Below are 27,825 nucleotides of genomic sequence, written 5' to 3'. Positions count from 1 at the left end.
CAGCAAGGGGGTGTGATGGGGTGGGAGGTGGAGGGTCGGGATGGGGGAAGAGTTCATCCCATTATCCACTAGGATTGATCTTGGTAGCAAAGACCAACAGGGAATCAGTTCTTTCCTCCATGAACTGCGGTTCCCAGGAGCTGCTCAGACCTTCCCCTTGAGCTCAGGCCACTCTCAGGCTTGGAGCCAGCTAATTCCCTCAGGCATGTGCCAGCGAAACTGGGCTCTGGAGGGAGTTGCCCACGCGGAGAATGGCGTGTGGATAGAGGCCCTCCCAGCGTCCCAGCCCAGTCTGAAGTTCTCCTACAACCACGTGATGTCGACAGAGACTAACACACCTGCCACTTTGCATATGGAAACTTCCAGCAGTCTTCTTGTGGCTCAATGCATCTTTATATCATTCCATTGGGTTCTCTATCTGTGAAGGGGCTGCTGTGTGCCAGAATCGTGCTAGGTGCTCGGGATTCACTGAATATGAACAAGGGCTTTGGTTTCAGGATGTCCCACCCTGACTCCGTAACTTACTAGCTGTGTGACCTTCAGCAACTGACCTAGTCCTCTGTGCCTTACTTCATCTGTAAAATGCGGATGATAGGAATGGTACACAATTCCTAGAACTGGCTTGGGGATTCAATGAGATGTTTTGGCACGTACTAAAAAACATGAGCGCAGTGTTTGTGCTTTTCCCCACTGCACTTATCAGAAGCTGGTATTTTTATTTGCGTCTCTGTTTATTGTCTGTCTGGCTAACTAGATGATGTTCCATGAGAGAGGGACCTTGTCTGTCTTGCTCACCCTTGCTTCTCGGCCCAGAACAATGCCTGGCACAGAGTAGGTGCTCCATAAATATTTGGCTGCCCAATGAATTGCCGTCTTTCAGATTCCTGCGCTCATTGCCATTGCGATGACGCGCCTTGCCCTGGAGCAGCCCAAGGTCTCGTGGACTCCGGCGTGAGCCACCCAGCCCTCACCAACCAGCTGTTCACAGCAGTGCTGGGCACCGACTTCGAATGTCACCAGTTGGGCTCAGTGCCCTGGACTGACAAGGGACACTAGTATGACTTGCGGCGGACACAGTCACAGCACGGGAGAATGAGCTGGCGATTCCGGACAGCCAGGAGAGCCCCACACTCCAACCCCCCGGCGACAGTAGTGGGTGGGGGGGCGCCCAGGTGCATGAAGCCAGGGCCCCCAGGAGCGCACCGCTTCCGAAGATGGCTGCCCAGGTGGCGCCATCACCGCGAGGGCATTTGGGGATGGGAATTCCTGCATCCTGCGTCCCTTGAGAAATCAAATTAATTTCTCGGAGGAGGGGAAGGGCTTTCCAAACTGTAAAGCGTTGCAGGGAAAAAGAGATGTGCGGAAAGGTCAGGAAAGAGAATGTTTGCTGAGTGTGGGCTGCACTTCAAAATCCAACTAAAAGCCATGCGCAGCCCCCGGAGGTGCCACCATCTCTAGCCCCCACGGAGAGGGATGCACCTTGGAGCTGTTGGGAAGCGGGAGGGGAGTGGCCCGAAGTTTCACTGGGGATCTGTAGAACCCGGCCCCAGCCCGCACTGCCGGCCTCTGCAAACTTCTCTTCCGGCCTCAGCTCCGACGCGCGAAATCTGCAAACTCTCCCTTTATCTCCTGTGCACGCGCTCTTTCAACTTCGCTCTGGCTAGAATCAGGGTAGCCGTTCCGATGATTATGTAATTGCCGAGTGCAGGAAAGATAATCTAAAGACAGGGATGATGGATTTTTTTGTGTGTGTGTGTGTAGATTTTTAAACATCTTTTTTTTTTAATGTAAGTGTCACAAAAGTGCGCAGAGAAATAATATACAACACCCATATTTCCCACCGCTTAGAATGAATAATTGTTAACATTTTCTGAAGGCAAAATAAATCAACATACATCTCTTTATTATCCTCCCTCTCCACCCCCATCCCCACACCAGATTTATTTTAAAGCATAAATTCCAGAACCGCATAAAATCCGTTGCTGGACATCCACGTGGCCAAGTCTACAAACACGTGGCCCCAACGAACACAACCCTGCGGAAGCCGCAAAGCTCGGAGCGCACACGTGTGTTCCGCGCCCCCTCTCCTCGCAACCCCAACTCCCGCGTGCAACTTTGCAACTCACGCTCGGGCCGGGGGGCCTATTTGGTCGACCCGTTTGGCGGAAGGATCTGCGTGAGGGCCCAGTCACTCTCAACGGTCTCCTCCCCCTTCCCGCGCTCTGGCCACGCCCCCTTCCGCGCCCGGGCCCGCCCCCTCCCGCGCGCCCTATGGCCCATAAAGAAGTCCCGGTCGGGCCGCTGCACTCCCCCGCGCGCATCCGTGCGCCGCCCGAGGTTGGCTGAGGAGTCGGCGGCCATTTTGTTCTTCTCGTGGTTCCAGTGGGGAGAGAAGGAGGAAGCAGGGAGCGGGGCGGCTGGGGGGACCCGCCGCGGCTGCTGCCACCGCCGCCACCACTGCCTCTGTGCTCGTGGCGTGGGGAAGGAGTGCGAGTCCCGGGCGCGAGCCGGCGGCGGCGCCGCTGCGGGAGGGTCGGCGGTGGGAAGGCGATGGCGGATATAGACAAACTCAACATCGACAGCATCATCCAACGGCTACTGGAAGGTGAGAGGGACGGCGGGCGGCTGAGGGGAGGCGAGCGCTGGGGCTGTGGGCAGCCAGGGGCGCTCGCGGGAGGAGAGTTGGGGGGCCGGTTGGGCTTGCAGCACTGGGGGAGCGAACCCGCGAGTTGGCCGGCGGGCCGGGGGCTGCAGCTGGAGGGAGGCCGGGCCGGGATCCCGAACTTGGCTCAACCCGCGGCCCCGCTCATTCATTGCACGAGGTTGCAGTCTTTTTCTTGGCCTGAAATTTGAAAACTTCGCATCGCACCCCCACGTTTCCCGCCCCTGCCCCTTGAGCCCCGCAAAGTGGACCAGTCTTTGCAGGAGAGAAGGTCGGGGGCTCCAATCCAACCTGCAGGACGGCGGGTTCCGGACTTTAATCCGGCCAGGATCGAGTTTCTGGTACTTTTCTTCTCAAAAAGCAATTTGATGGGGTTGGGTTCCACCAGCTTTGGGGGCTTTTTCCTATCTTGCTTTATTTTTATCAGTTCCCCTGCTCCTCAAGTGTTTTAAGTTGTTCTTATGCTGAAGAGATCTCCGCGCTCTTTTCCTGAGCAGGAAAGCAGCGAGGGTGACAGTATCGTTAACATCTTTTCAAACGTGCCAGGTTTTAAGCGCTGTGTTAAGTGCTTTGCGTCCATCAAATTACAATAATAGCGCACACTTCTAAAGCGCTTACTATACGTCAGGCATTCTATGAGCACTTTACACAGATTTCACTTAATTGTCCCCACAACCCTGCCAGGTGGGTGCTATTTTTTTAATTTTTTCCCCCGTTTTACAGAAGAAACTAAGGCACAGAGAAGTGAAGTCACTTCTTCAAGGTCACACAGCTAGTAAGTGACAGGCTTCAAAGCCAGGATCCAGAACTCGCTACATTCAGCTGTCACCCTATAGATGACCCTGTGTGCAAAGGAAAACGGAAGGTGATGTCCCATGAATAAACTAAGGTTAAAACAAAACTTTAATTTAACCTAAGGTTTGAGGTGCGTGGTAATGACTCCTATTGATAGGGAGAGGGATGAGGTTCAGATTTTAAAGGGAAAGCTGAAATTGCTCTGCCACCTTCGGGTTCGGAAGCATGTCCAGTAATACAAATATCTCATCCCAGACTTGGGAAGAATTCAGCCACATAATTTCCTTTTTTGATCTGGGCACAGGGTATTGTTGTCAGTTTGGCTGAGTTGTAACTGCTTTTTGCTTGATACTGCTGTCCTCAAATAGGGTTGAATTTGCATGCACAGAGTGCATGCTAGAGCACGAACAACTGGGCAAAGTGGGTTTTGCAGATCTTTTGAAGTCATTAAAATGAAATGCCTGAGAAAATCTTTTCCTATTCTTAATCAGTGCCTTTCATTTTTCTTCTGTTCTACAGTATTTTGTAGCTTTCTTAAAAGAAAACTCATTTCACGACCCCTGAAATGCTCTTGAAATGTCACCACCATTTGTGGGTGAAAACCTTGTCATTCATTCAGTGCTTATAAGAACCAGAGACTAAAAGATCAAATACTTTTCATGTTATTTAGTACAGTTCTTTGATTGATATGAAGCAGTAGTTGGTCGTTTTGGCAGTGAAAAACGAACGTTTTGTTAAATATTTTTATTTCAGTTTTTAAAATTAACTTCTGCACATCTGTGCAGGGGTGTATGGCTATATTAGAATGGCTTTATGGTGGCACAGTGGTTAAATGATTGACTGCTAACCAAAAGGTAGCTACTAACCAAAAGGTCGGCAGTTCGAATCTACCAGCCACTCCTTGGAAATCCTATGGGACAGTTCCGCTCTGTCCTGTAGGGTCGCTGTGAGTCGGAATATACTACTCTCTGGCAGTGGTTTTTTTGGGGGGGGGGGTATTTCTCAGAGAAAAACCGAAAAAATTAGAATCCACATGGATTAGAATTTTAAGATAATTTAAATCTTGAAGTTCTGGTTTGCCTGTAACACTATTCACCTAACAGATTTTGGTAATTTTAATCTTAAAAAGGAAGAAAATTGTGCTAAGAAATTTACCTTCATAAAATGGGCCCATCTAAAATGAGATCAGTCATCGTTTCTTAATTCCTAGGTTTTTTCCAATGAAAACGAAGAAAACAGAACATTTTAATGCCTGAGGAATAGGCTAGCTGCCCAGTATTCTTAGATTTCTTTCTTGTGGGTGTTAAGATGGTAGAGAAACTGCGCAAGATAATTCATCGAGGATACGCATACATCCCAGTTGGGAGACGTTGATAATAAATTTGGTAGTGTTTGTAATACATATTTCAAAAGCCTTTTTCCCTAAAACTTTTAGTTAATATTTCAGTATATGTGAAAATGAGTTTTGTGGCCTTGTGAGACTTCTTTACATGTTCAGAATTATCTGATATTTAAGGTCCAGGACTGTGCAGCTTAGCTTAGAAGTAACAAAGGGGAACTCAAAAGTGAAGTCCTGTTTAAGAAAACTTGGTGTTGATTTATACCTTGGTCCTTACGGCTTTGCCGTTGTCTGACTGTGAACTTGGAGTAGTTTTTCCTGAAGCTGGGCATCACTTTTGCAACCCACCTGGGAAGGTAGAAGCTTTTATCTGAGCTCTGCCTTGCTGATGACAAAACCTTGAAGTGGTTGTTCCTTAGTATAAATGATGCTCACTTTTTACAGAACTACGTAGTAAAAGCGTGCATGGGGAAATTAGAGACAAAAGCAATCAGCTGTTGATTTGGTGTGATAGTCTATGTGTTAGAGAAAAGACCGAGTTGTGGCACAGTTGTGCTTTGTGAACGACCTCACTCAAGGAGCAGTGATGGTCAGCGCTTTTCTTGCATAGCAGCCGGCTGTGACTGATTCCACAACCTGGTTTGCTTTAAAAATGGCCATTGTCGGACTTGAAGTTCCTCTGGCCAGGCTCTGTGTAATTGCCTGCCTTACTTTAGTGATTTAAGTATGACCTCTGCCCTGGCTCATGGAAAGTTTATTAATTTAAATCTGATTTGTGAGGGTTTCTTTGAAGATGGTGAGTGTTCAGATATTGTGAAACTCAAAGATGTTTGAATGTCCTTGATGTAATATGAAACGTTCATATGTTAAAAAGGCAGAGAGGTCCCTGGTCCTGAAGATAACAAAGGACAAACATAATGGCAAAAGAGAACATTCTTAAAGCAGTCACCAAAGGAAGAAAACAGAATCTTCCTGGATGAGACATTGCATTTTAGTTTTGTTGTTAGTCAAATAATTTTTAAGATTTTGACAGGTAGCGGTTTTTCTTGGAATCGGTTATGGAGGCGTTTTGTTGATAAGGACAGTAACATCTAAGTTTTGCGTTTCTGACTCTGTAATTTAAGTCTGTGTTGTGAGGCCTTTCCCTCCTCCACTCCAGCATGGCAGTTGTGTGTACTAGAAACAGGTGATACGCAGCTTTTGAGTTTGGTGAATCCTTTTAAACCACAGCATTGAAAGGATTACTCTTTGTCAGCAGGAGGCAACGGGAAATCTGACAGGATCACTGGTGTCATTCTGTTGTGCTGGGGGAGGTGGGGGTGTTGTGCACAGGAGCAGAGACTGGTGAGAATGTTTCGTGTCCTTGAAACTACTGTTGTTATGACCTGGCACCTGTACTGCAAAAGCATGTGCCAGTCAGCTTGACTAGGTGAGAATTACTGATCTCAAGCCAGGGAAAGGATTGATGCTAATATGGACTTAATCATTTTAGTTAATTTATAATTGGGAATTTTAGTAGGCTTTAAAGATTGGAATGTGAAGGAGATAATATTCCAGGTGTGAATTGCTTTGTAGATGAGGAAACAAACTGGAAAGTCTTATTCAGTAGAAATGAGTTAAGATTACATTGACTTGCAGTTTACAGAGTTTTTGTTTTAGGATTAAACCCTTGTACTTAAGTTAAAGCCTGAGTAGGTAAACACATCATTCACTTGGGGTTCTTGATGGTTTATCTGAACTCTCCAAGCCAATTTCTCCATTGCCCTAGAGTTTACTGCCATCCCTTGTCTAGAAGGGAGTGGTGATATGAAAACCACTCATAAAGCATAGGGTCTGGTGTAGAGTATAACCACAGTGACATTTTCTTAAAATGTGTTGTCGGGTTGTGGAAAACTGAACATTTTTCAATAAATTGGCTTCAGCCTAGATGTAGAAAGCTCAAGACCCTTCTGAGAGTAGGAAACAGTGTTCTGCAGCGACATCCTGCTACCCACCTTGTCAATTTAAATGTCCAAGTGTAGCACCAGCAGTTAGGCAAGTCAAGATGGGAGGAGGTCAGGGTATGGAAACAAGATGTTCAGAAAGTGGAGCTCTTACTGCTGGCCACTTTTTTTTTTTTTGTGCTTTAAATGAAAGTTTACAAATCGAGTGAGTCTCTCATACAAAAATTTATGTACACCTTGCCATATATTCCTAATAGCTCTCCCTCTAATGAGACAGCACACTCCTTCCCTCCACTCTATTTTTGTGTCCATCTGGTGCTGGCCACTTTTTGATAAAACCAAAGGATTCTTGATAACATTTCTGTGGTTTATATTATCTCTTAGAAAAGAAGCCTTTTTTTTTTTTTCTTCATGAGAAAATTTAATGTTGCCAATATTCACTGGTATTTTGTTTCATTTTGTTTTGAGGTTTTATTTTCCTAAATCTGTCAAATATCATGAGATTATTGGTGCTGTCACTGAAATGAATATGAATTGCATATTCCTAAGATTATCAGTTTAAATAGGATTATCTTAAAATAGTAAAACCTCTTTGGGCTTATTTTTATATTGGTTGTGCTGTTCTGACTTAGGTTCTAAAACTTCATATAGACAAGTTGAGGCTTTTTGTGCGGGTGCTGTTCCTTTAATATGACCTTTTTCAACAGTTAAGGGACTACTATGTGGCAAGGGAGGAGTTCTGGTGGTGCAGTGGTTAAGCTTTTGGCTGCAAATGAGGTCGGCGGTTGGAACCGACCAGCCACTCGGAGGGAGAAAGATGTGGCAGTCTGCTTCTGTAGAGATTACAGCCTTGGAAACCCTAGGGGGCAGTTCTTCCCTGTCTTATGGGTCACAGTGAGTTGAAATTGACTTGACTCGACAGCAGCAGGTTTGGTTTTTGGTTTATGTGGCAAGGAGATTCCTTTTTTAATCCTCATAATCAGCCCAAAGTAGTCTTAAAATTTTTCTTCCATAGTTTTCATCTCTCCTTTGCTTTTGCCATCCTGTCAGGAAAGTTACTGTTGCTTATGAGAAAAACTGGTGTTACAAATACTTGCTGATACATTCTATTATGTTTGTATCAGTTTGTTTTCAATAAAATTGCATGAAAGCTTTTATAATTTGCTCATGCTAGTAATTTTCCCCATAAATAAATCAGATTTTCTACGAAACAGCCTGTGCTATTGACAGCCGTAACGCATTTCTGAATCTACCTTTCTAGCCAATAAAGAAATGCTTTTACTAAAAAGGTTTATGTCTAATGTGTAAGTCGATATTTTAATTGTATTGATCACTGACCTACCTGTTCAGAATGCCAGCTATTTCCGTGCAATGCGACTAGTGCATGGGTTTCTGAGAAACAACTCCATTATGGAGAATGGAATCCTATTCTTTGGAATATCTTGACATCCATTGGCAGTTATTGAAATAATTTGATATTTATTATTTGAACTACTACTTAGAAGGTATCATGAGGTAAAAATTCTTGAGTTTCCCACCTAGGGACTCCTTTTTATGTTTAGTGTTCCTTTTCCCATCATTCACAAAGTAGTCAGGGCTTTAAACCTCTGTAAATATTGACTGATCTTTATAGGTTAGAGGGTGTCCCTGGGTGGTGCAGACAATGTGCTTGGCTGCTAACTGATAGATTGGAAGTTGGAGTCCACCCAGAGGCGTTGGAAGAAAGGCTTGGCCGTCTGTTTCTGAAAAATCAGCCTCTGAAAACCCTACGGAGCACAGTTCTACTCAACATACATGAGGTCACCATAAGTCAGTCAACTTGATGACAACTGGTTTTATAGGGCAGAGAATGTTTTTTGGCCAGGATATCCCCCAGCTTTTTGTGTAGGGCCTGGCACATAGTAGTGCTCACAAACAATTTTGTTGAATGTTTGAAGCATGTACATTTTCACCTCTGGGAGAGGAGCAGGAGAGTCAGAGCTATAAGTTTAATAAACAGGTTCCATAATTTTCTTATTTAATGCTTCCCATTTGTAAGGATGCATTATAATTTTATATCCTATATCAGATTTTTCTTAGGGGGCAGTGACTATATATTGGAGTTTTGGAGGTCTGTTCTATTGAAACTCCTTTGGTTTGGGAGTTTAATGTAGAACAGATGTTTAATTGGAAGGGTGGTATGGCGAAATCACCCATAACCTAGAGCTGGGGCCTGGCGTCTTCCTTACCAGCTCTGTGACCTCAGATAAAGTCACTGAACTTCTCCCGGGCTATGAAGTAGATGACAGTGCCCGACTTCATTGGAGTGTCGTAAGGATTAGATGGCAGTGTAAAGCCCCTTAGCACAGGTCCCAGTGTATGCTGACTGCTTGGTAAATGTTAGCTGTAACTATTAAATGATAGTATTCGCATACATTGAAAATAGTGAATTCTATTTTTATGCTGTTGGCTGATATGAAAATTTTAAAGAAATATCTACAGTGTTCACTTGGACTGCCAAAACTCATTTGTGAAATTATAGATTTTTATTTCTGTTCATTCCAGCGTTGGTTTCTACTTGCTAGCCAGATTCCGCGGAGACTTAAGAGAAAATTTGTACTTATTCTCTCAACCTAGTCTTACCTTTTTTCTTCCTAACTGCAGCTTCCAGCATCTTAGCCTATAAATTTCTGAGGCCAGTAGTATAGATTATGCTTGAAATCACTCTGTTTGATCACTTAGAATGATATGAACACTTGCCATGTGCAAGCTTTATTTTCAATTGAGTGCGTCCTTTTTTGAGCTCTTAGATTAGACAGAAGTAAAGTAAACCAAAATTTTAGAGATTTCTCAGTGACTTATTGAATTTTTATACATTTGAGAGGAAAATACTCTGGTTCTGGTATTGACCCCAGCCCCCTTCATTGAAATGACAGCTTTATTTATGGAACAGTTTCATTTTGTAATGTATATAAGAAAAATAGATTTAGTTGTCATTTTCTGAGTTTTTATCTTCTAACAGACAAATAACCTTCAACTTGAAATTTAAGAGTAATTCTAAATTTTCACAACTAGAAAAATATTCTGGTATGCCTGATAGGAAAATGGCACTGGTGCTTTGTCATTTTAAAGCACAGAACCTGTTTTTCTGTTTTGCTTTTTTTTTTCTCCCTCATATAATAATAAGATTTTAGTCTGGAATGTGTGCTTGAATTCTAATGCCACAAGTCAGCGATACTTCAAGATTTATGAGACTTGAGCGCCTGCCGTGTACCGATCTTGGCCATCTATATACGCTGCAAAGAAAGGCCTCTGCTACTAGGAGGTCCAGGTGACTGGGCTGACATGAACGGGAAGTTCTAACACCAAGTACGATCTGTAATGGGTAGTAACCAGGTGTCGCCAGAGCACCTCACTGGGCTTGTGGAGGAGAGGAAAGAGGGGAGAGGCTTCCTGAGGTGAAGTGATGTCTAGGCGGGGTCCTGACATTGAGTGGGGACCCACCAGTGGGTGGGTAGATTTGGACAGAGTTTCTATTTCGATAATTTTATTCCTAGAACTAATTGAAGAGAATTAAGGAAGCCTTGAGACCATGTTTGTTGTAATTTTTAATGAGCACTACTATACACATATAAATCTTAATGTGTTCTTGAGAAGCCATTTATTCTAACTTCCTTTTTGCTACCACCTATAGACATAGTTTATGGTAATTTTAATTCTCTTGATCTGTTTTTGTTTGTCTCTGTTTGAATGGGAGCATACAGAAATGAGTAAAACAAGAAATAACAGCTTTAAGAGCAATATCACTAACCAAATTTTAAATCATCCTTCATGTGGAATTCACATAACACAGTATAGTCCGCCATCTAAGTAGCTGTAAGCCAATTCTACGGAAACAGTCTCCCGAAAGACCTAGAGTGGGCTCCTCATTCACCAGTGTGAGACTGCTGAAAAAGATTTGGGTAGAAACCAAAAGCTTCTAGGAAGTCCCCTCCTAGTCAAAAATAAAGTTTCCTGCTAGGCAAGCTGCCCAAGCCTTTGGATGACTTGTGGTGAAATCATTAATGGTTGGGGTTTTCTGGCCAGTGAAGCAGGGATCCCACCATCTTTCCATCGGGTGTGTTTCTAGAGTTTTCTTGTGTGTGTGTAGGGGAAAAAAAAAAAAAACAGAGAAATTGTACCCCCCCCCCCAGTGGGAAGGTTTTTTTTGGTGCTCAGTTGATGTTGTATACATATGCATTGATTTTATGTCTTTCTTCAAAGATTATCATCACTCTGCTTTTCCTTTTACCGTTTCTCCTTTCGTAGCGTTTTAATCAGAAAGAGACTTTGTCAGTCTTTTAGTTCAATTACATATTCTTGGGTCCTGTACCGAAGACTGTAGAACCAGTGCAGATAATCAGGGCTCCTGGCTCCCAGTGCACCACTCTTATCATTTTTCTTCATTGTGTGCTTCAAGAGTTTGTCCCTTCCGTCCAGTCCTCCTTTCTTATTTTAATTCGCCTCCAGGCCCTGTTGCATTTCAGCTCAAAGCTTGTTTCCTCAGAGAATTCAGGGATTCAGTGGCCATTCAGGCTGTGACTGATGGCCTCACCTAGGGAGTATTTCTCAAACTTGGTAATAAACACAGCCCTTTTCCTGGGGAAAAAAATCTTCACAGACTTCAGGTTTTTTTACTTGATTAATTCTTTTACTCTGTAATTTTACTTAAATATTTACAGACCAGAGTCAGGTACCAACCAAAACCAAACCCATTGCTGTTGAGTCAATTCCGACTCATAGCAACCTTATAGGATAGAGTAGAGCTGCCCCAGGAGGTTTCCCAGGAGCAGTTGGTGGATTTAAACTGCCAGTCTTTTTGATTAGCAGCCGTAGCTCTTAACGACTGCGCCACTAGGGCTCAAAGTTAGGTGCAAACCAGTTATATTATATTGCTTTTATTCAGCTATTAGACCAAAATAATTTTATAATTTAAATACAGAAACACTCATAAAATTTAAATAAGCAACATTGATTTTTAATCTGATGGAGTTTGGTTTTGCTTAGGTTCTGTATTTAATCTGGTGTTTTTACGTCAATTGTATTTCAAAGAATGCCAATTTTCGTATATTTTTTGTACAAAACAAGCATTAAACAAGTTGAGAATAATCAGGCCTCATACTTTCTCAAACTACCAGCGAACAATTCTGGATTGCCAGTTTAACGAAGGGGCCACTTAACTAAAATTGAGGCACGTTTAGCAATTCATTGTTATTTAGCCTGCTTAGATGACTAATCTGCTAAAGCTGGAGTCAAAACAGAAAATTTCTTCACTTCCTACCACTACCTACGTAGTAGGATTTAACCTGTATGCTGATAAATGAACTGTTACAAGGACAGGGGATCTCCAGCGCTTCCGCCCCATAGTGAGCAGAACTCAGTGCTCCGCTGCCAGGAAAACTTAATGAGTTTAGCATGCCTTGCGCTGTGCAAGGCTTTCTTTTATCTGTTGAAATGACTGGAAGCTTCCTCCTTGCAGCACATGCTGCTGACACCCTTTGCCCTCTACAGGCGTGATTGCGAACACAAGTGCAGGCCCCGAAATTGCGCCACAGAGTATGTGCAGTGAGTTGGCATCATTTTTTAATGAAATGGAAACAGCGTTAATTTTTTTTCCACTGGTAAATCGGGGACCCTGGAGAAGAGACTGTGGTCCTGTGGAAGACACTGGTGGTTGGGGGTGCGGGTTCTGAGCGTTTCTAATCTGTCATTTTAGAACAGAGAATTCTTAGGACATATTAATCTCTTCTCTCCTGTGCAAATGCTAATTCATAAGGCTGGAGAAGAGGAGACTAGAGGCCAAAGAGCTGTGCTGGCAGGCGGGCTGGAGGTGAACACTGAGTGTGTGGCTCCAGTGCAGGACAGCAGCCTCCCGTGCCATAGGGAGTCCGATTCCAGCCAGCAGTATTCGTAACAGTTAACTGTTCATTCACAGACAGGACGGCCATCGGGAGACTGTAAGGGAGTCTTACTTGGGCTAGAAGATGCAGCTAAGTAATCTCTGAATCCTCTCTAAGGTTTAAGATTCTGAGTAGGCATTAAAACCATGTTCTTAGAGTCCTGAAAATAAAGCCAGTGAGAATGTTTGTTAAACACGTTTGTGTTCCCTCTTCATCTGAAACTTACATCTTTTCAGAAATGTTCAAATTTTACATAAAAATTTTTACTTTATCTGACTAATTGGGATTTTTCTACCTTACAGTGAGAGGGTCCAAGCCTGGTAAGAATGTCCAGTTACAGGAGAATGAAATCAGAGGACTGTGCTTAAAGTCTCGGGAGATCTTTCTCAGTCAGCCTATCCTACTAGAACTTGAAGCACCACTCAAAATATGTGGTAAGTCCTGGCACACAGTTACCTCGGGTTACCTGATTGAGTCACTGGATCCTGAATCAGTTGGTCATGACGACCACGTATTAGCCAGCAGAATCATTTACTATTCATGGAACTGCTTTAAATTAAATAATTACAGCTTTAGAATAAATACCTCAGTGGGCTTAGCTTACCTAAATGTGCTTCAGATTTTTAAAAAATTGTTTCCCTGAAAGAATAGAAGGATTGCAGAAAAAAAGGAATGAAATCAAGAATGGAGAGCTAATAAGAAAAGGTGTGAACTACACAAATATGTGGAGCCCTGGTGGTGCAGTGCTTAAGAGCTCAGCTGCTAACCAAAAGGTCAGCAGTTGGAATCCACCAGCCCACTCCCTAGAAACCCTATGGGGCACTTCTACTCTGTCCTAGAGCCTCACTGTGAGTCAGAATCAGCTCGACGGCAATGGGCAGCATGAGTATGTAGGAATTATATTTAACCTTGAAAAGCCTAAAAATAGAATTTACTTGATTCTAGATTAGGATTCTACACTTGTCTACATGGTAAAAAAGGTAGATGCAGGTAATTAATATTTTAAACTCAGTAGACTATAAAAATTAAACTTATATTCGTCCAAGCTTTGATATATCCTTCTAGCACCTTTGACTACATTGATAAAGATTATATGTGTGTTTTGTTTTTTATTGTGCTTTCGGTGAAAGTTTACAAAGCAAGTTAGTTTCTCATTAAACAATTAATACACAGATTATTTTGTGACATTGGTTGCCAACCCAGCAATGCATCAACACTCTCCACTTTTCTACTCCGGTTTCCCAGTTTCCATTTGTCCAGTTTTTCTGTCCCTTCCTGCCTTCTCATCTTTGCTTTTGGGCTGGTGTGCCCATTAGTTTCATATGCATGATTGAACTATGAAGCACGTTCCTCACGTGTATTATTTTTGGCCCTATAGCCCAAGCCAAGCCAGGCCCATTCCTGTTGAATCAGTTCTGACTCACGGCGACACTATAGGACAGAGTAGAACTGCCCCATAGAGTTTCAGAGGAGCAGCTGGTTGGTTCAAACTGCTCACCTTTTGGTTAGCAGCCGTAGCGTTAACCACTTCACCAACCAGGGCTCTGTTGGCCTTGTGGACATATCTAACCTTTGGCTAAAGAGTGAACCTCAGGAATGACTTCAGTACTGAGTTAAAAGGGTGTCCAGGGGCCATACTCTTGGGGTTTCTTCAGTCTCTGGCAGACCAGCAAGGGTGGGTTTTTTTTGTGTGTGTGTGTGAATTTGAATCTCGTTCTACATTTTTTCCTGCTCTGTTTAGGATGTATGTATGTTTTTAAAATAAAATGCTCTTTGGCATTATCTAACAAGGAAAAATTTTAAACTGAATGCATTGGAGGCTGTAGTTTGCAGACATTTGTTCATGTGGGGCAGGGCTCACTAGAGTCCAGCAGGTCTACCGCCGTAGTACCCAGAGAGAGAAGCTGTCACAGATCTGATATTGATCAGCCGGCCTGAAAGGAAAGCCTTGTTACTTGGCAGGAAGGCAGACATAGGCATTGGTACTCCTTTCCACAAAATAAATTCTTAATTGAGTTTTGTGTGAGATGCTGGACGTACGCAAACACTTAACATTTTGTTATGCTCAGTAGAATTAAATGTGGTAAAAAATACTAAATGCTAGCTTTTAAGATGTATTATTCGAGGTTCAGGGAACCTTGGTGGCACATCGGTTAAATGCTCGGCTGCTAACTGAAAGGTCAGCAGTTTGAACCTACCAGCTGCTCTGTGGGAGAAAGATGTGACAGTCTGCTTCCGTAAAGATTACAGCCTTGGGGACCCCGTGGTGCAGCTGTGCTCTGTCCTACAGGCTCGCTATGAGTCAGAATTGATTGCATGGCAGTGGGTTGTTTTTGTTTCTTTTGGAATTAGAGGTTAATGCCATTGTGCAATGAGTGTGTAAAGAATGTCTTCCCATAGCTTTGATACATAAATGTGGAGACACTGTGTAACAAAATTCTTGCTTCTAGGTGACATCCATGGGCAATACTATGATTTGCTTCGACTTTTTGAGTATGGTGGTTTCCCACCAGAAAGCAACTACCTGTTTCTTGGGGACTATGTGGACAGGGGGAAGCAGTCATTGGAGACTATCTGCCTCTTACTGGCCTACAAAATCAAATATCCCGAGAACTTTTTTCTTCTCAGAGGAAACCATGAATGTGCCAGCATCAATAGAATTTATGGATTTTATGATGAATGTAAGTACTTTTTACGTCTGAAGACGAGTTATTAAGGTACTTAGTCAAAAGCAACTATCACACACTTCTATTTGTGAGAGTTCAGATGCAGTGTTAACAGTCTCTCGTGTTACTGACGCTCCTGCTGTGGTGCGATAATGTCCTGGGTTCTTCTATGATACGGTGTCAGGTTAGGAAGTAATGATCACAGTGGTAGTTTATCTAAGACAATTATCGTGAATGTTCACACATAACTTAGTTCTTATTCTTAGTACAACTCTTGGGAATCTGGCCAGATAGATTTGTTTTTAACAGCTTGTTGTGATGTAATTTCATTATAGAAAATTAATCTACTTAAATGTATGGTCCAATGATTTTTAGTAAATGTTTAGAATTGTGCAACTATTACCCCAGCCCCAGGCAGCCAACCACTCATCTACTTTTTATCTCTAGGGATTTGCCTTTTCTGGATGTTTGATATCAATGGAATCTTGCAGTTTACAAATAATTAGTTTTTGGAAGTTGTTTTGTATAGTTTTTTCCCTTCCAGCACATCGGCACCTAAGAAATGTGTGGAAAGGAGGAAGCAAAATTCGTTTACATTATCATTTTTAATTTTGCAATATTTTATGATCCATTTTTGATTACTTAGTTGAGTATACTTTAGGTTAATAGTTGATTTAAACCGTATTCTTAAAGCCCTGGAAACAGTCCGTTTTGGTACAGAGTTTGCTGTTTCAAGTGACTATAAAATGGCCAAAAGAAAAAAAAGTTTTGGATCCTTGTCTCCGTCCACCTTTTGTGCTCATCATTTCTGCCAGGAGAGGGTTCAGATTGGAAGGGAGGGATGCTTAGGAAAATCGAGTTCCCGCACTTGCTAATGTGATTATAACCAGACCAATGAAGCATTGTCACTGTGGCCCTCCCCTAGCGATACTCCTAACCTTGTGATGTCTGTCAGGGCGTGATGTTCTTCCATTTTCATTTCACATTTGACATAGGTGGGTCAGCTAGCTCGTTTGTTAGAAGGGTAATATGAAAGAGTTGCATTCATAGACTTGGCCCTCTTGTCAGTGGCCTCTCGCATAACTGGATGTTTGCTTGGTGTGTGGTCTTGAGACCCAGCCATCCTAGCTGACGAGATAAATGCCACGGGAAGATGAGGTGGGAGGAATCACCAGGAAGAAAAATGCAGTAGATTCTGGACTGGTGGGACAAATGGACAAGTAAGACCTTTGACACCGGGAATGAGTGTATAAGTACTGCCAAGGTGGTGCTCCTCCTTAGGCAGCGAAATGAGGAGCAGGAATTTTTGGTAACTTACGTGGTGTTTTGGACATTTTTATAGCTGCTGCTTTGTAGAAGAGGTTGAGAAAATGTTCATTTCAGACACTTTAAGCTCAGCGAACACTTGGATGTTTTCTTTGAAGTTCAGATGATTGTGATGTATGTCCTAATGAGGTGCAATACCTCAGTCTTGGTGTCCTTTTAATGCAGAAACCTTTAAATGATATAAATGCTCAGTGTTGGTATTAGTTTTGACTCTTGTTTGGTCATTGAGGCACATTTCTACATCTTGTACTCAAGGCCTCTGCCTCCTTACCCCGCAATCAGGCAGGTATAAATTGCCATCCTGTCTATTTGAGGGCATAAAAGTGTCCTGGATGTAGGTGGCTTTAAATTGGTGGTTTGCAGATTTTCTTTTTAAAAAGATCATTGATCATTTTATTCAAATGAAAAGGTTTATTCAAGTGCAGATCTTGTGAGCAGTAGGCTCAGTTCCAAAGTAAAATAAGCACCCTTTATACCACCTTTTTGGCGGGGCGGGGGGAGGGAAGCTTCGTGAATGTGACGTTGGAAAGGCTGAGGTTTCTGTTGTAGGATAGAAAGTGACTGTTGGTCTTTTTCTTACACCAGAGCTGTCAGACCTGTAGTAATAGGAAACTGCTTTAGGGCTTCTAGTTTAGAATAATGGGATTTGAAACCTTGAAGGCACTTTGGCTGTTACCCAGACTGAACTTTTCTGGAGCCAGGAGTTCATAGTGGTCTGAATGGGCCGCAGGGAGGAAAAGAAGAGGGAGGAGAAAGTAGGGGCCGGGAGGCAACAGGAGGAAGAATCCTAATTTGTGATGGAGGAGCCAGTAAAGATAACAAAGGAATAAGTGGAAAAACTGGAATGTGTTTGCGTGATGAAAAAATCAAGGAACAGAGCAGGTTTCAAGAAGGCAGGAGATTAGTTGGCAACGGCAGGTGCAGAGGAAAAGGACAAATAGAGACAACAGGAAAAATCCAAGGAAGCCAGTGGATGATTGTTCAGAGAGAGGCTTCAGGAGAAGAGAAACCAACTCACTTTTATAAATGGGGGCTAAGTCTGGCCCCTGTTTTTACATTTCTTATAGTAACTAGTATAAATTGGAGGTTGGAGGTGGTGATCGTGCACAGGTTCCCCTTCAGTTTTCTGTGGAGAGGAATTCTGTTAAGCTTCCAGAACCCTCTAGTAAAGGAAGATTTGGGACAGTGGGAATTAAGTGGCCTTTCAAGAATAAACAACAGAATATGAGCCATGGTAGGAGTGATACCCAGACACACAAACCAGAAACTGTTAGGAGAAAAGACCATGGTCGTTCTCTGAAGGGTGATGTCTCCTCTTTGTTGCATTTGCATTACATTTTCAGCCCTGTGCTAAGCTTCTTACACTACTGGATTTACAGTAGGTAGAAGGTGTGGTCCTGGAAGCCTGTTGTTTGGACTAGCTCTCACTCAGAGGAGAGGTGTGCATTTAAACCTTTAGATGTCTCCCTGATACCCCGGATAAGAAAGACGAGACTTGGGACAAACTCCTGGTTTAGGAATAAAGAGTGTGCTTTGACCTTCAGTTTTCTTAGCATGGTGTGGGATACCGGAGACTTAGGTGCCCCAACAATTGGGCAGTCCCCAGCCAGTTCAGGCACATTTGTACTTCAGGGGATTGTGAGTAGATTTTTAACTTTGAACACAGTTTTCTAGTAAAAACAGTGCCTTAAAAGGTTTATAGTGCTTCTGTCAGAATCACAACCTGATTCCGGAATACATGGGCTGATGAGGGAACTATAACCACCTCTAACGTCATTTCTGAGGGGAACGTTCTGAGTTTGTGCAGCGTGTTAGGAACAGATATTTGGTAGTGCCCGCAAGAAGCATTCTGTATTCCCCCATGATCATTGTGTCTCTTGCTAGAGTATTTAGGGGCTGAGGGCTGCCTGGTATCAGTAGGTTATTGAGAGGGGAACAGCGTGGGTCTCAGCTCTTAGGCTTCCTCAGAAGAAAGATGGTAACAGCACATGTGTAAAATGTTCTTAAATTATCTTTAGAAATAAGGAGCTTATGCGTAGGTAGAAATTAAACAAAACAGCAGACTGGATTACGGAGTTCATGCTACCAAGTAATTGTCGGTTTTGATGAAATTCCTTAATCATTATCATGTCTGGAATTCTGGTTTCTGACGCCTATGGAATTTTTAAATATTTCATGTGAAAATGTAAATTGTTGTTTATAGATCAGATATCTCCAAGGTATATTCAGTTTTCCTAAGCCCTCTAGGTGGTAGTTCACAGATAGTTTGCACTTAGTTTATAAGATAATCAGAACCTTGGTTTTGGGGAAGTTATCGTGAGAGAGGAAACCCTGGTGGCATAGTGGTTAAGTGCTGTGGCTGCTAACCAAAGGGTCGGCAGTTCGAATCCACCAGGCGCTCCTTGGAAACTCTCTGGGGCAGTTCTACTCTGTCCTACGGGATCGCTATGAGTTGGAATCGACTCGACGGCACTGGGTTTTTTTTTTTTTTTTTGTATCCTCAGAGAAACGTACAGAGACAATCTGTTTAAACCACCCTAAAATGTTCACAGGTAAAAGAAGGTACAACATTAAACTCTGGAAAACATTCACAGACTGCTTTAACTGTTTACCGATAGCCGCCATCGTGGATGAGAAGATATTCTGCTGTCATGGAGGTAAGCGGGCTAAGTTGAGTTCCAAAGAGATTTTGATCGCTTCTAAAGGGTGGACACTTCAGCATTTGTGCATAGTTTTGATGGCTTCCTATGTCAGGTTAATCGTCATCAGCACGTTATATCACAGGTCTCCTCGGACAACCCAGGATAATTTGGATAGAAGGTTAAAGCGGGGATTATTTTGTTAAAGGGAGCTCTAGGCTATGTAAGATTTGAAAATACAGCAGAAAATATTTTTAAATAGAAAATGAACAGCAGTTAATTTGCTATACCACAGATCTCATCTAGAATACTGAGGATGTGAGTAGACGTTCCCTGGATCTGTTCCTGAGTCTCTCCTTTCAGAAATTTTTCTGACTTGGACCTTAAAAGCTATTAATTTGCTTCAGTCATTCAAGGATACTGTCTTCTGCCTTTGAGTTGTAGTTGGAATGTTGCTGTGCTCAGTGGTTGTGCTTTGTATAGTGTAATTAAAACAGTGATTGAATTGGGGGTGTTTCTTTTCATCTGTGTTCAGAAATAAGGCAACTGTCAATGAGCCAACATAATGTATTTTAGTACAGGCACTATCCCTGCCCTTCATACTTCACGGGTTTTGGTAGAGATGGGCACGTGATTTTACCTTAGATGAAAGTAAACTGCATCTGAGCTGATCTGATAATTTGAGACTCAGAATTTGGAGACCCGTGGACAGCACAGGTTTCCTAGAGAGTCTCATCACCCCTGAGCATTGCGTCTTCTATGTCCAGTCATTATAAGTGGTCACTGGTAAAATCCAGTGTGTATGTTGCCCATTATTCTTATCAGCTTCAAGGATGGGAGCAGAAGGGTAATTTTAAAAGTCACTGGATTTTAATTTCACAGGTTCCTGTGATGTTGCAGTAGCTATTTCCATAAACTGTTAAAACATAGTATGCCCCACAAATGAGTGCATATAATAAATTCAGTAGACACGCGGAGCTGTTTCAAAGCGATAACATCCTGTTTAAAGTTCCATGGTCTTCCTTTTTTTTCCCCCCTCTTCTCATTAATAGGTTTATCACCAGATCTTCAATCTATGGAGCAGATTCGGCGAATTATGCGACCAACTGATGTACCAGATCAAGGTCTTCTTTGTGATCTTTTGTGGTCTGACCCCGATAAAGATGTCTTAGGCTGGGGTGAAAATGACAGAGGAGTGTCCTTCACATTTGGTGCAGAAGTGGTTGCAAAATTTCTCCATAAGCATGATTTGGATCTTATATGTAGAGCCCATCAGGTATTGATTTTGAATTTTACATGTACCCTTAAGAGCATGTGTGTGAACACAGATTCTCCTTGTTGGTTTTGGTGGGTAGGTATGCTTATTATACAAAATGTCTCTGGAAACGACCTACCAGGGTATCAGGCTCATTGGGAAACTGAAGAGGGGTTTTACTTAGCTAAAATTTACGTGTACTGATAATGAAAACATTCTCTCTCCAAGGTGGTTGAAGATGGTTATGAATTTTTTGCCAAGAGGCAGTTGGTCACTCTGTTTTCTGCACCCAATTATTGTGGAGAATTTGACAATGCAGGTGCCATGATGAGTGTGGATGAAACGCTCATGTGTTCTTTTCAGGTACAGCATGTCTTCATGATTTCCTTTTACTCTGTCATAATTTTGCTGAGTCTTAAAAAAAAAAAAACTGGTTGTGTACTTTCAGTTATGTTGAGTAGGATATATCTGTATTTTTCCTTAACCAGTGTTTCTCCAACTTCTGTAATGTGTGAGCCCACCTCTCGCTCTCTCTTTTTTTATTGTGCTTTAAGTGAAAGTTTACAGTTCAGGTCAGTTTCTCATACAGAAACTCATACACACACTGTTACATGACCTTAGTTGCTCTCCTACAATGTGACAGCACACTCCTCCCCTCCAGCATGTATTTCCTGTGTCCATTCAACCAGCTTCTGTCCCCTTCTGCCTTCTCATCTCACCTGCAGACAGGAGCTGCCCACATAGTCTCATGTGTCTACTTGAGCTTAAAAAAAAAAAAAAAAAAGCACACTCCTTGCCAGAATCTTATAGTCCAGTCTAATTTTTGTCTGAAGAGTTAGCTTTGGGAATGGTTTTAGTTGTGGGCTAACAGAGTGCAGGGACCATGGCTCCTGGGGTCCCTCCAGTCTCAGTCAGACCATTAAGTTTGGTCTTTTTACTAGAGTTTGAGTTCTGCATCCCACTTTTCTCCTGCTCCATCAGGGATTTTCTGTTGTGTTCCCTGTCATATTGGCCCTTTTTAAGAAAAAATATATATAGCATGGACCCTTTCCCCCAGTGTTGTTTGTTTTTACATTACTTAAATAGGTAAAAACATAAAATAAATATTAACTCCATATGCTTGTGGCTCTTTTACTGTAAATCTAAAACCATAATGTCACTGTGATGTTCTGCTAAAAATAAATCACTGCTTGCATGTGAAACAGTACTGATTGCCATATGCCAGATGTTCCGTGTGATTACTCAATTCTACAACCATTTCTCTCTGGTCTAATTTCTACATAGCCTTTGTTGACTCACCATGACATCACTTGGCCTTCACTTGGCACAAAAGCATCATTTACACATAAAGCCAGCGTCAGTCTTTTTCTTATTCGCTTATGATAATTAAACTTGTACAACTTGAAGCCAGCTTAGTTCTAAACATAAATGCAGCCACTGAATTTACATGGCAGGCATCAGTAGATGAAATTACTGTTGGCCAGTTATCATGGAGAACTTCCAGCTCCCTCAGATTGAGATCCCGTAGGGGTTTGAGAAACACTGCTCTAAAGAACGTTTTCCCTATACTGGGGGGGGGGGGGGGGTGGGGGGTGGGGGGGGGTGGCCAGAAGAGACTATCAGGTACAGCCTTCAAAAAATTGTCCTTTTATCCAGAGGCAAAATAATTTGTCCAGATCATATATTTTATCTGCTCTTTGTAGTATTTATTACCAAAGTGTTTACTTGTCATCTTGGTTTGTGTTGATCGGTTAGAGAGGCTTTCGGAATTTCCGGGATACTTTTAAATAGTCAAGAATCTTTCTAAACAAAAGATTTGAGGGAGATTTAAGGAATCTTAAAGTTTTGGGTTGCGTATTTTCTAAAACACTTCATCCTTTGAATCTTCACAGATTTTAAAGCCTGCAGAGAAAAAGAAGCCAAATGCCACTAGACCTGTAACACCACCAAGGGGTATGATCACAAAGCAAGCAAAGAAATAGATGTCATTTTGACACTGCCTAGTTGGGACTTGTAACATATAGTATATAACTTCCATTTTTAAAACTGTAATGTGTACTGGTCAGCTTGCTCAAATAGATCTGTGTTTGTGGGCCCCACTCCATTTTTGATTTACTGAATAGCATTTGCTGGTTGTAACAGCAAATGAAGGACTCTCTCCACTCCCAAGAAAAGCGTTTTGTTTTATTTTTTAATTCTCTATTCCTTTTGCAAACAACTTTTAATGATGGTGTTAAAGCTGTATACCTCAGGACAGTTTATCCTGTCTAAGGGGTAAGTACACAACTGATCTTTTTTTAATTCAGTACAACCCATGAATAATGTAAATGCTCGTTTTCTTTAGGGCATAAAGAGAGCCCTAGGGTGCTCTGAATCTGTACATGTTATTGTCATAAAATGCATACTGTCTATATAAACCACTGTGAACTTTTTTTTTTAAAAAAAAAAAACATGTTTCAAAGGGATTGGTTTTTTTCCTCTCATTGTCTTTTCATGTACAAACTAGTTTTTATTGCTGTCAACATTTAGGGAGTAACTTTCAACCTCTCCAGCATCACTGGTATGATGTATATTTAATTAAAGCACATGTTTCCCCATCATATACTTAAAATGACAATTAAAGCCACTATTTTAAATGTTTGTGACACTTTCCTAAAGCCAAAGTTTCTGTTGAAATATGTATTGACACAGCCCAAAATAGAAGGTGGGATGGTTATGTACACATGCCACCTTTTGGGAATTCAGAAACAGGTTTTTATTTTGAATAGCAATTAGTAAGATAGTCCTGTTTAAGCTATTAATAATTAAAGTTAATAACATTTTGTACAATTTCCATATAGCCTATTCACTAAGTAATCTTTTTACAGTTGCATCAGGCCTGAACCCGTCCATTCAGAAAGCTTCAAATTATAGAAACAATACTGTCCTATACGAGTGACCGATTATGCTTTCTTTGGCCTACGTTCTTTATTCTGCGGTGAAGTTGAGGCTTATAAGTCAAAACAAAGGAACTAACTTACTATCCACCAGTTTATACAAAACTCACAGTATCTATGACTTTTTTTTTTTTTTAACTAAGATCTATTAAAGAAATGTTTCAACAGATGACCGTGTGTAATACCATGTGGTGAAAATGAATTCAGACTTATTAAATGAAGAACTTGTTATAACAATCCTCTCAGTGTCCATTTATCAGCACAATACACACAGGAGAACTGTTGATGGCATATCGAATAGATTTTAATGAATAAATTGCTCTGGAAACCTCACAGTCTCAATTTGGATTTGTCTTCCTTCAGTCTTGTGTTCCGGAGATGGGTTATAACGTGGATATGCATAGTCTTTGAGCTCTAACCTGGGTATAACTAAATTTCTGGAAGTCTAGTATAGAGTGATGAGGCTGAACTGTGCTCTTAGGGATAAGACCTACTATTGGGGGAGGAGGGATTTGTTGAGCTGTGATCTGTCCAAGTCCTTATGACATTACCTGTATCCGTGCTGTTTTCTTACTGTCTGGGTTCAGTCAAACTTGGAAGTAAAGAAGCTGCCTTCTTTATTATACTCATTCTGCCACCAGTGTTTTCACGCACAGTTCTTGGATCTCTTTCCCTTACCAAATTCAAATGGAACACAATGTTGTGCCATATTACGTTTGTCACAAGTGTGTTGAATGCATATTAATCTCTCAGAGTACATTAAAAGTGGTTGAAAAGCATGCCATTTGAAAAATATTACCTTTTGTTAAAAACTGGTTTCCCTTGGGGTGTTGGGAGAGGGCTTTCTAGCGAGGAAATGATTGGAAGGACTGTGGCTTGTGAGGACAGAGCGCCAAGGCCAAGCCCCAGTCTGCACTGATGCACACATCGGAGGCCTTGGCCCACGTTTCTGACCCTCAGTATGCTCCTCTTTGAGTGAGGGAGGGTGGACCTGGTGGCCTTTGGAGCCTGCCTGCTCTGCTTTCTGTGGCATACCCAGACTTGCAGTTACTTCGGTTTTCAGTAATATTCTCCTTGACCCCTTTGACTATAGGAAAAAAAAGATAGACAGTAATAGATTGTGTCTTGGGCAAGCTTTATTTGTCTTTAATCCATGCCTGGACATGATAAGTTGTGTCAAAGAGAATATAGGCATATTGCATCTGTTAAGTAGAGAGCAAAATTGATCTTTGGTTTTAGGATGGCAATCCTTAGGAGAGACCCCAGGATTTTGAAGTTAGCATGTGAAAACAGAACATGAGGCCTTGCCTTGTATATCTCAGTCTACACTCATCTTTTTTTCCTTGTTCTTACCTAAGTGTGCAGCTGAGGCCCCGTCTACCTTTATAACTTATTGGTCACACACACATAGTTCAACTCCTAGCTCTGCTTCTAGGTTAGTGATTTGAGTGAGTGACTTGAACTCTGAGCCAAAGTGTCCAAGCTGTGAGACAGGGACAATAGTGCTACTTATCGTGAAGCTTGAATGGAAGAATTGATGTCTTCAGAAGAATAATGATGCATAATAGAATGCAGTAAGTGCTAACTATTAACTGCCTTAATTCCAGTTCTATTGTGTTTGAATGTCAGCTGGCTGAATTCTAAGTGGCACCTGCCCCTTATGCCCTGATACCAAGCCATGGATAGTAAACCTTTCTGAGCACTTACTGTGTATAGAATACCGTTATAGATGTTTATGGCGGATACGAAAGCAATAACTAGGAAACATGAAGCTGTTGCAATAATTATTGTGATAGTTTAAATTCTAGTTTTCTTATACATGAATTAGCTCAATCACAGCACCATTATAAAACCATACAGAAAGTCAAGTGACGGCCACCTTAATGTATCTAAGTAATTTATATAACATAGTTGAAGCCCATCCATTGAAATTACTTCTTTGGCCCATTTGACTAGGCCTGCCCTCATCTGACTGCTGTGAACGACACAGAGGCACTGTGAATTAAGAGTAGAGACTTCTCAAGTAACATACACATAAATGGAATAGGGGATGTGGGGACTAGGAGCAAATCATTAGGTTTTGAGCCATGAAGAAGATATAGGACTTAGACTGATGGAAAGGCAGAGAAATCAAGTTTCCCAGTGTGGGACTGTGATTGGAGGTTGAAAAGGAACTTGGTTTTTTGGGAAGAGAAGATAGAAGATCTGCTGGTAAACCAAGACAAGGTGGGCATCATGATCCCCAAGAAGGGCAAAGGAATTGCAGAAGTGCTACGTGAAGAGGGTTTTCTTCTGACAGTTTTGCAGACTGAGCATGTGACGGTTAAGGCAAGAGTCTTAGACTCCCACATATTACCTGAATTTAGTACAGAGGACAGTTTGGGATCTGCATGAGGACAGAGAAGGAATGTTTTGCTCATGTTTGGGTATGTAGAAGACATGAAATTTTTCACTCAAAAAAGTAGGTTAAAACAGGTCCGAGGTTCTCTGTGCTGCCCGTTTTCCCATCTCTTAAAGAGACATGAAGCTCATTCAGTCTTCGGGACCAGCTCGCTTGAATCTGCAAATTCAGACGAGAACAGGACATGCTCTGCCCCGGGCTTTGGTGTCCACCTTGATAAAATAGGGCTGATAGAATACCTACTTCATGGGATTGTGAGGATGAAGCCACAAAAAGTGCTTACCGTTTACCTGGCGATAGTAAGCGTTTGATAAACATCAGCTATCAGGAGGTGTGCCAAAGACCATTTTCAAGATTTAAACCAATGCCGGCATGAAGGAACTTAGTTACACGAGGAAAACTTGGTCCAGGTACAAGCAAAGTCAATCCAAGTGACAGTACGAGTGAAGGGGCAGTACATTCAGCTTCAGCCTCAGTGCAAGACTGAAGTAGAGTGAACGTGTGAGGAGAATTCTCACTATCCTTGACTTAGGGCCTGATCAGAGACTGCTGCTGTTCCGCTAGATCACAACAGCATCAGTTGCTCGAACAAGGCCTGGCATTTGGATTTATGGCAAATATCTGAACACTTTCAAACACAGGTAAGTGTTTAATTTGTGAAAATTATGCCATAGATACACGTTTGTATGAGTTTTATTGTTTGGAATATAAATAGATTACAGGACTAAATAAAGCACTTTGGGTAATTATGAAAGCTGTTGATTTTGTAATTAAAAAAATTAGAACTAGACATGTGCAGTGATTAAAGAGGGAAATAGAGTGTTATCTAGAGAAGTTTAGGAAGAGCTTTGTACTCCTTGAGCTACCAAAAGCTTATAAAAATTCAAAAATATAAGGCATGCAAAGTAGTGAAAATTAGTTGGTGTGGCACTAGACTGAAGTGCTTCTGAGAATACTCAGATCCTGAAGCACAAAGCATGAGGTTGTGTGAAAATAAATCATTGCCATCAGCCGAATCTCTGTAAAGTCCAGAAATTGAGGAGGAAGGGGTAAGTCTTCATCTTACTATTAGGGTGGAAGGCTTGATTTTGGTGGTAGGGCTGGCCAAAAACCAACTTGCTCTTCTCCCAACCTCAGATAAAAGGGTCTTATTTAGCATCACAGTGCAGATACCACCAGCGCAAATTACTGCCCAGCATCAAACTTTTGGGCAGTAAATTGGGAATTTCCGTTGTACTAAACATTTTGAGGTACAATTCCACATTCACTCTTGAGTCCCGAGAGACCAGTTCTCTCGCAGTGATATTTTGCTTTGAACTGATACTGACTTTGATACTCAGCCAAGATGTGTGTTGGGTGCAACTCTAGAAGATTTTAAAAGCCGTTTAAAAATGCATGCTCCTTCTTTCCTTCTAGCTACCAATTAGCACAGTTATCAGATAGCTTGCCTCCCAGATAGGACCGGCCCACACATCAGTTGTTTGGAACTGGTGAACAAGAAAACAGTAAACCAGCCTTTATGTTCTTGGGCAAACTGGGTACTTGACCTTTCCAGCAAAACCCTGGCAAGTTAGGTGCGTGTGGCGGGTGGGATAAACGTGTTCTTCCTGAGGGTGGCAGAAGTTTCTATGCCGTCTGCTGGAATTTGCTCAGTCGCCAGCTCTGCAAGCTTTCAGAGGAGTCAGAATCTATGCTTGTCTGTTACCAGTGTGAAAGTGCGGCTTCCCGTTTTTGGATTACCCATCCAGAAACACAGAGTCTTCCTTTTTACATGCAGTAATGCCAGTCCTTCAGATTAAGAGTTGACTGAGGAGCCCTGGTGGTGCAGTGGTTAAGCACTCTACTGCTAACCAGAAGGTCAGTGGTTCGAGCCCACCAGCTGCTCTGCTGGAGAAAGATGTGGCAGTCTGCTTCCATAAAGAATACAGCCTTGGAAACCCTAGGG

At 42.1% G+C, this 27,825-nt stretch overlaps 1 protein-coding gene across 1 annotated transcript; it reads left to right on the top strand.

Annotated features, from left to right (window-relative positions):
* The first annotated feature begins 2,332 nt into the window (after positions 1-2,332).
* PPP1CC (protein phosphatase 1 catalytic subunit gamma) lies at positions 2,333-23,716 on the top strand. The gene is made up of 8 exons (XM_049866087.1): positions 2,333-2,605; positions 12,960-13,091; positions 15,108-15,338; positions 19,202-19,306; positions 20,341-20,564; positions 20,772-20,906; positions 22,436-22,496; positions 23,411-23,716. The coding sequence occupies exons 1-8, from the start codon at positions 2,551-2,553 to the stop codon at positions 23,479-23,481; spliced, it is 1,014 nt and encodes a 337-aa protein (XP_049722044.1). The 5' UTR covers positions 2,333-2,550; the 3' UTR covers positions 23,482-23,716.
* The last annotated feature ends 4,109 nt before the right edge of the window (positions 23,717-27,825 follow it).

This window comes from Elephas maximus, chromosome 22, assembly GCF_024166365.1.
Source record: "Elephas maximus indicus isolate mEleMax1 chromosome 22, mEleMax1 primary haplotype, whole genome shotgun sequence".
In the NCBI taxonomy this organism is placed as follows: Eukaryota; Metazoa; Chordata; class Mammalia; order Proboscidea; family Elephantidae; genus Elephas; species Elephas maximus.
Note: the sequence above shows the minus strand (reverse complement) of the source record. Positions and strands in the feature narration are given on the sequence as shown.

Excerpts from the sequence above, each read along its gene's own strand:
- PPP1CC (XM_049866087.1), top strand. The coding sequence starts at position 2,551 with ATGGCGGATATAGACAAACTCAACATCGACAGCATCATCCAACGGCTA. Across the intron at positions 2,606-12,959 it reads CATCCAACGGCTACTGGAAG|TGAGAGGGTCCAAGCCTGGT; the intron begins GTGAGAGGGACG and ends TCTACCTTACAG. Across the intron at positions 15,339-19,201 it reads TTATGGATTTTATGATGAAT|GTAAAAGAAGGTACAACATT; the intron begins GTAAGTACTTTT and ends AAATGTTCACAG.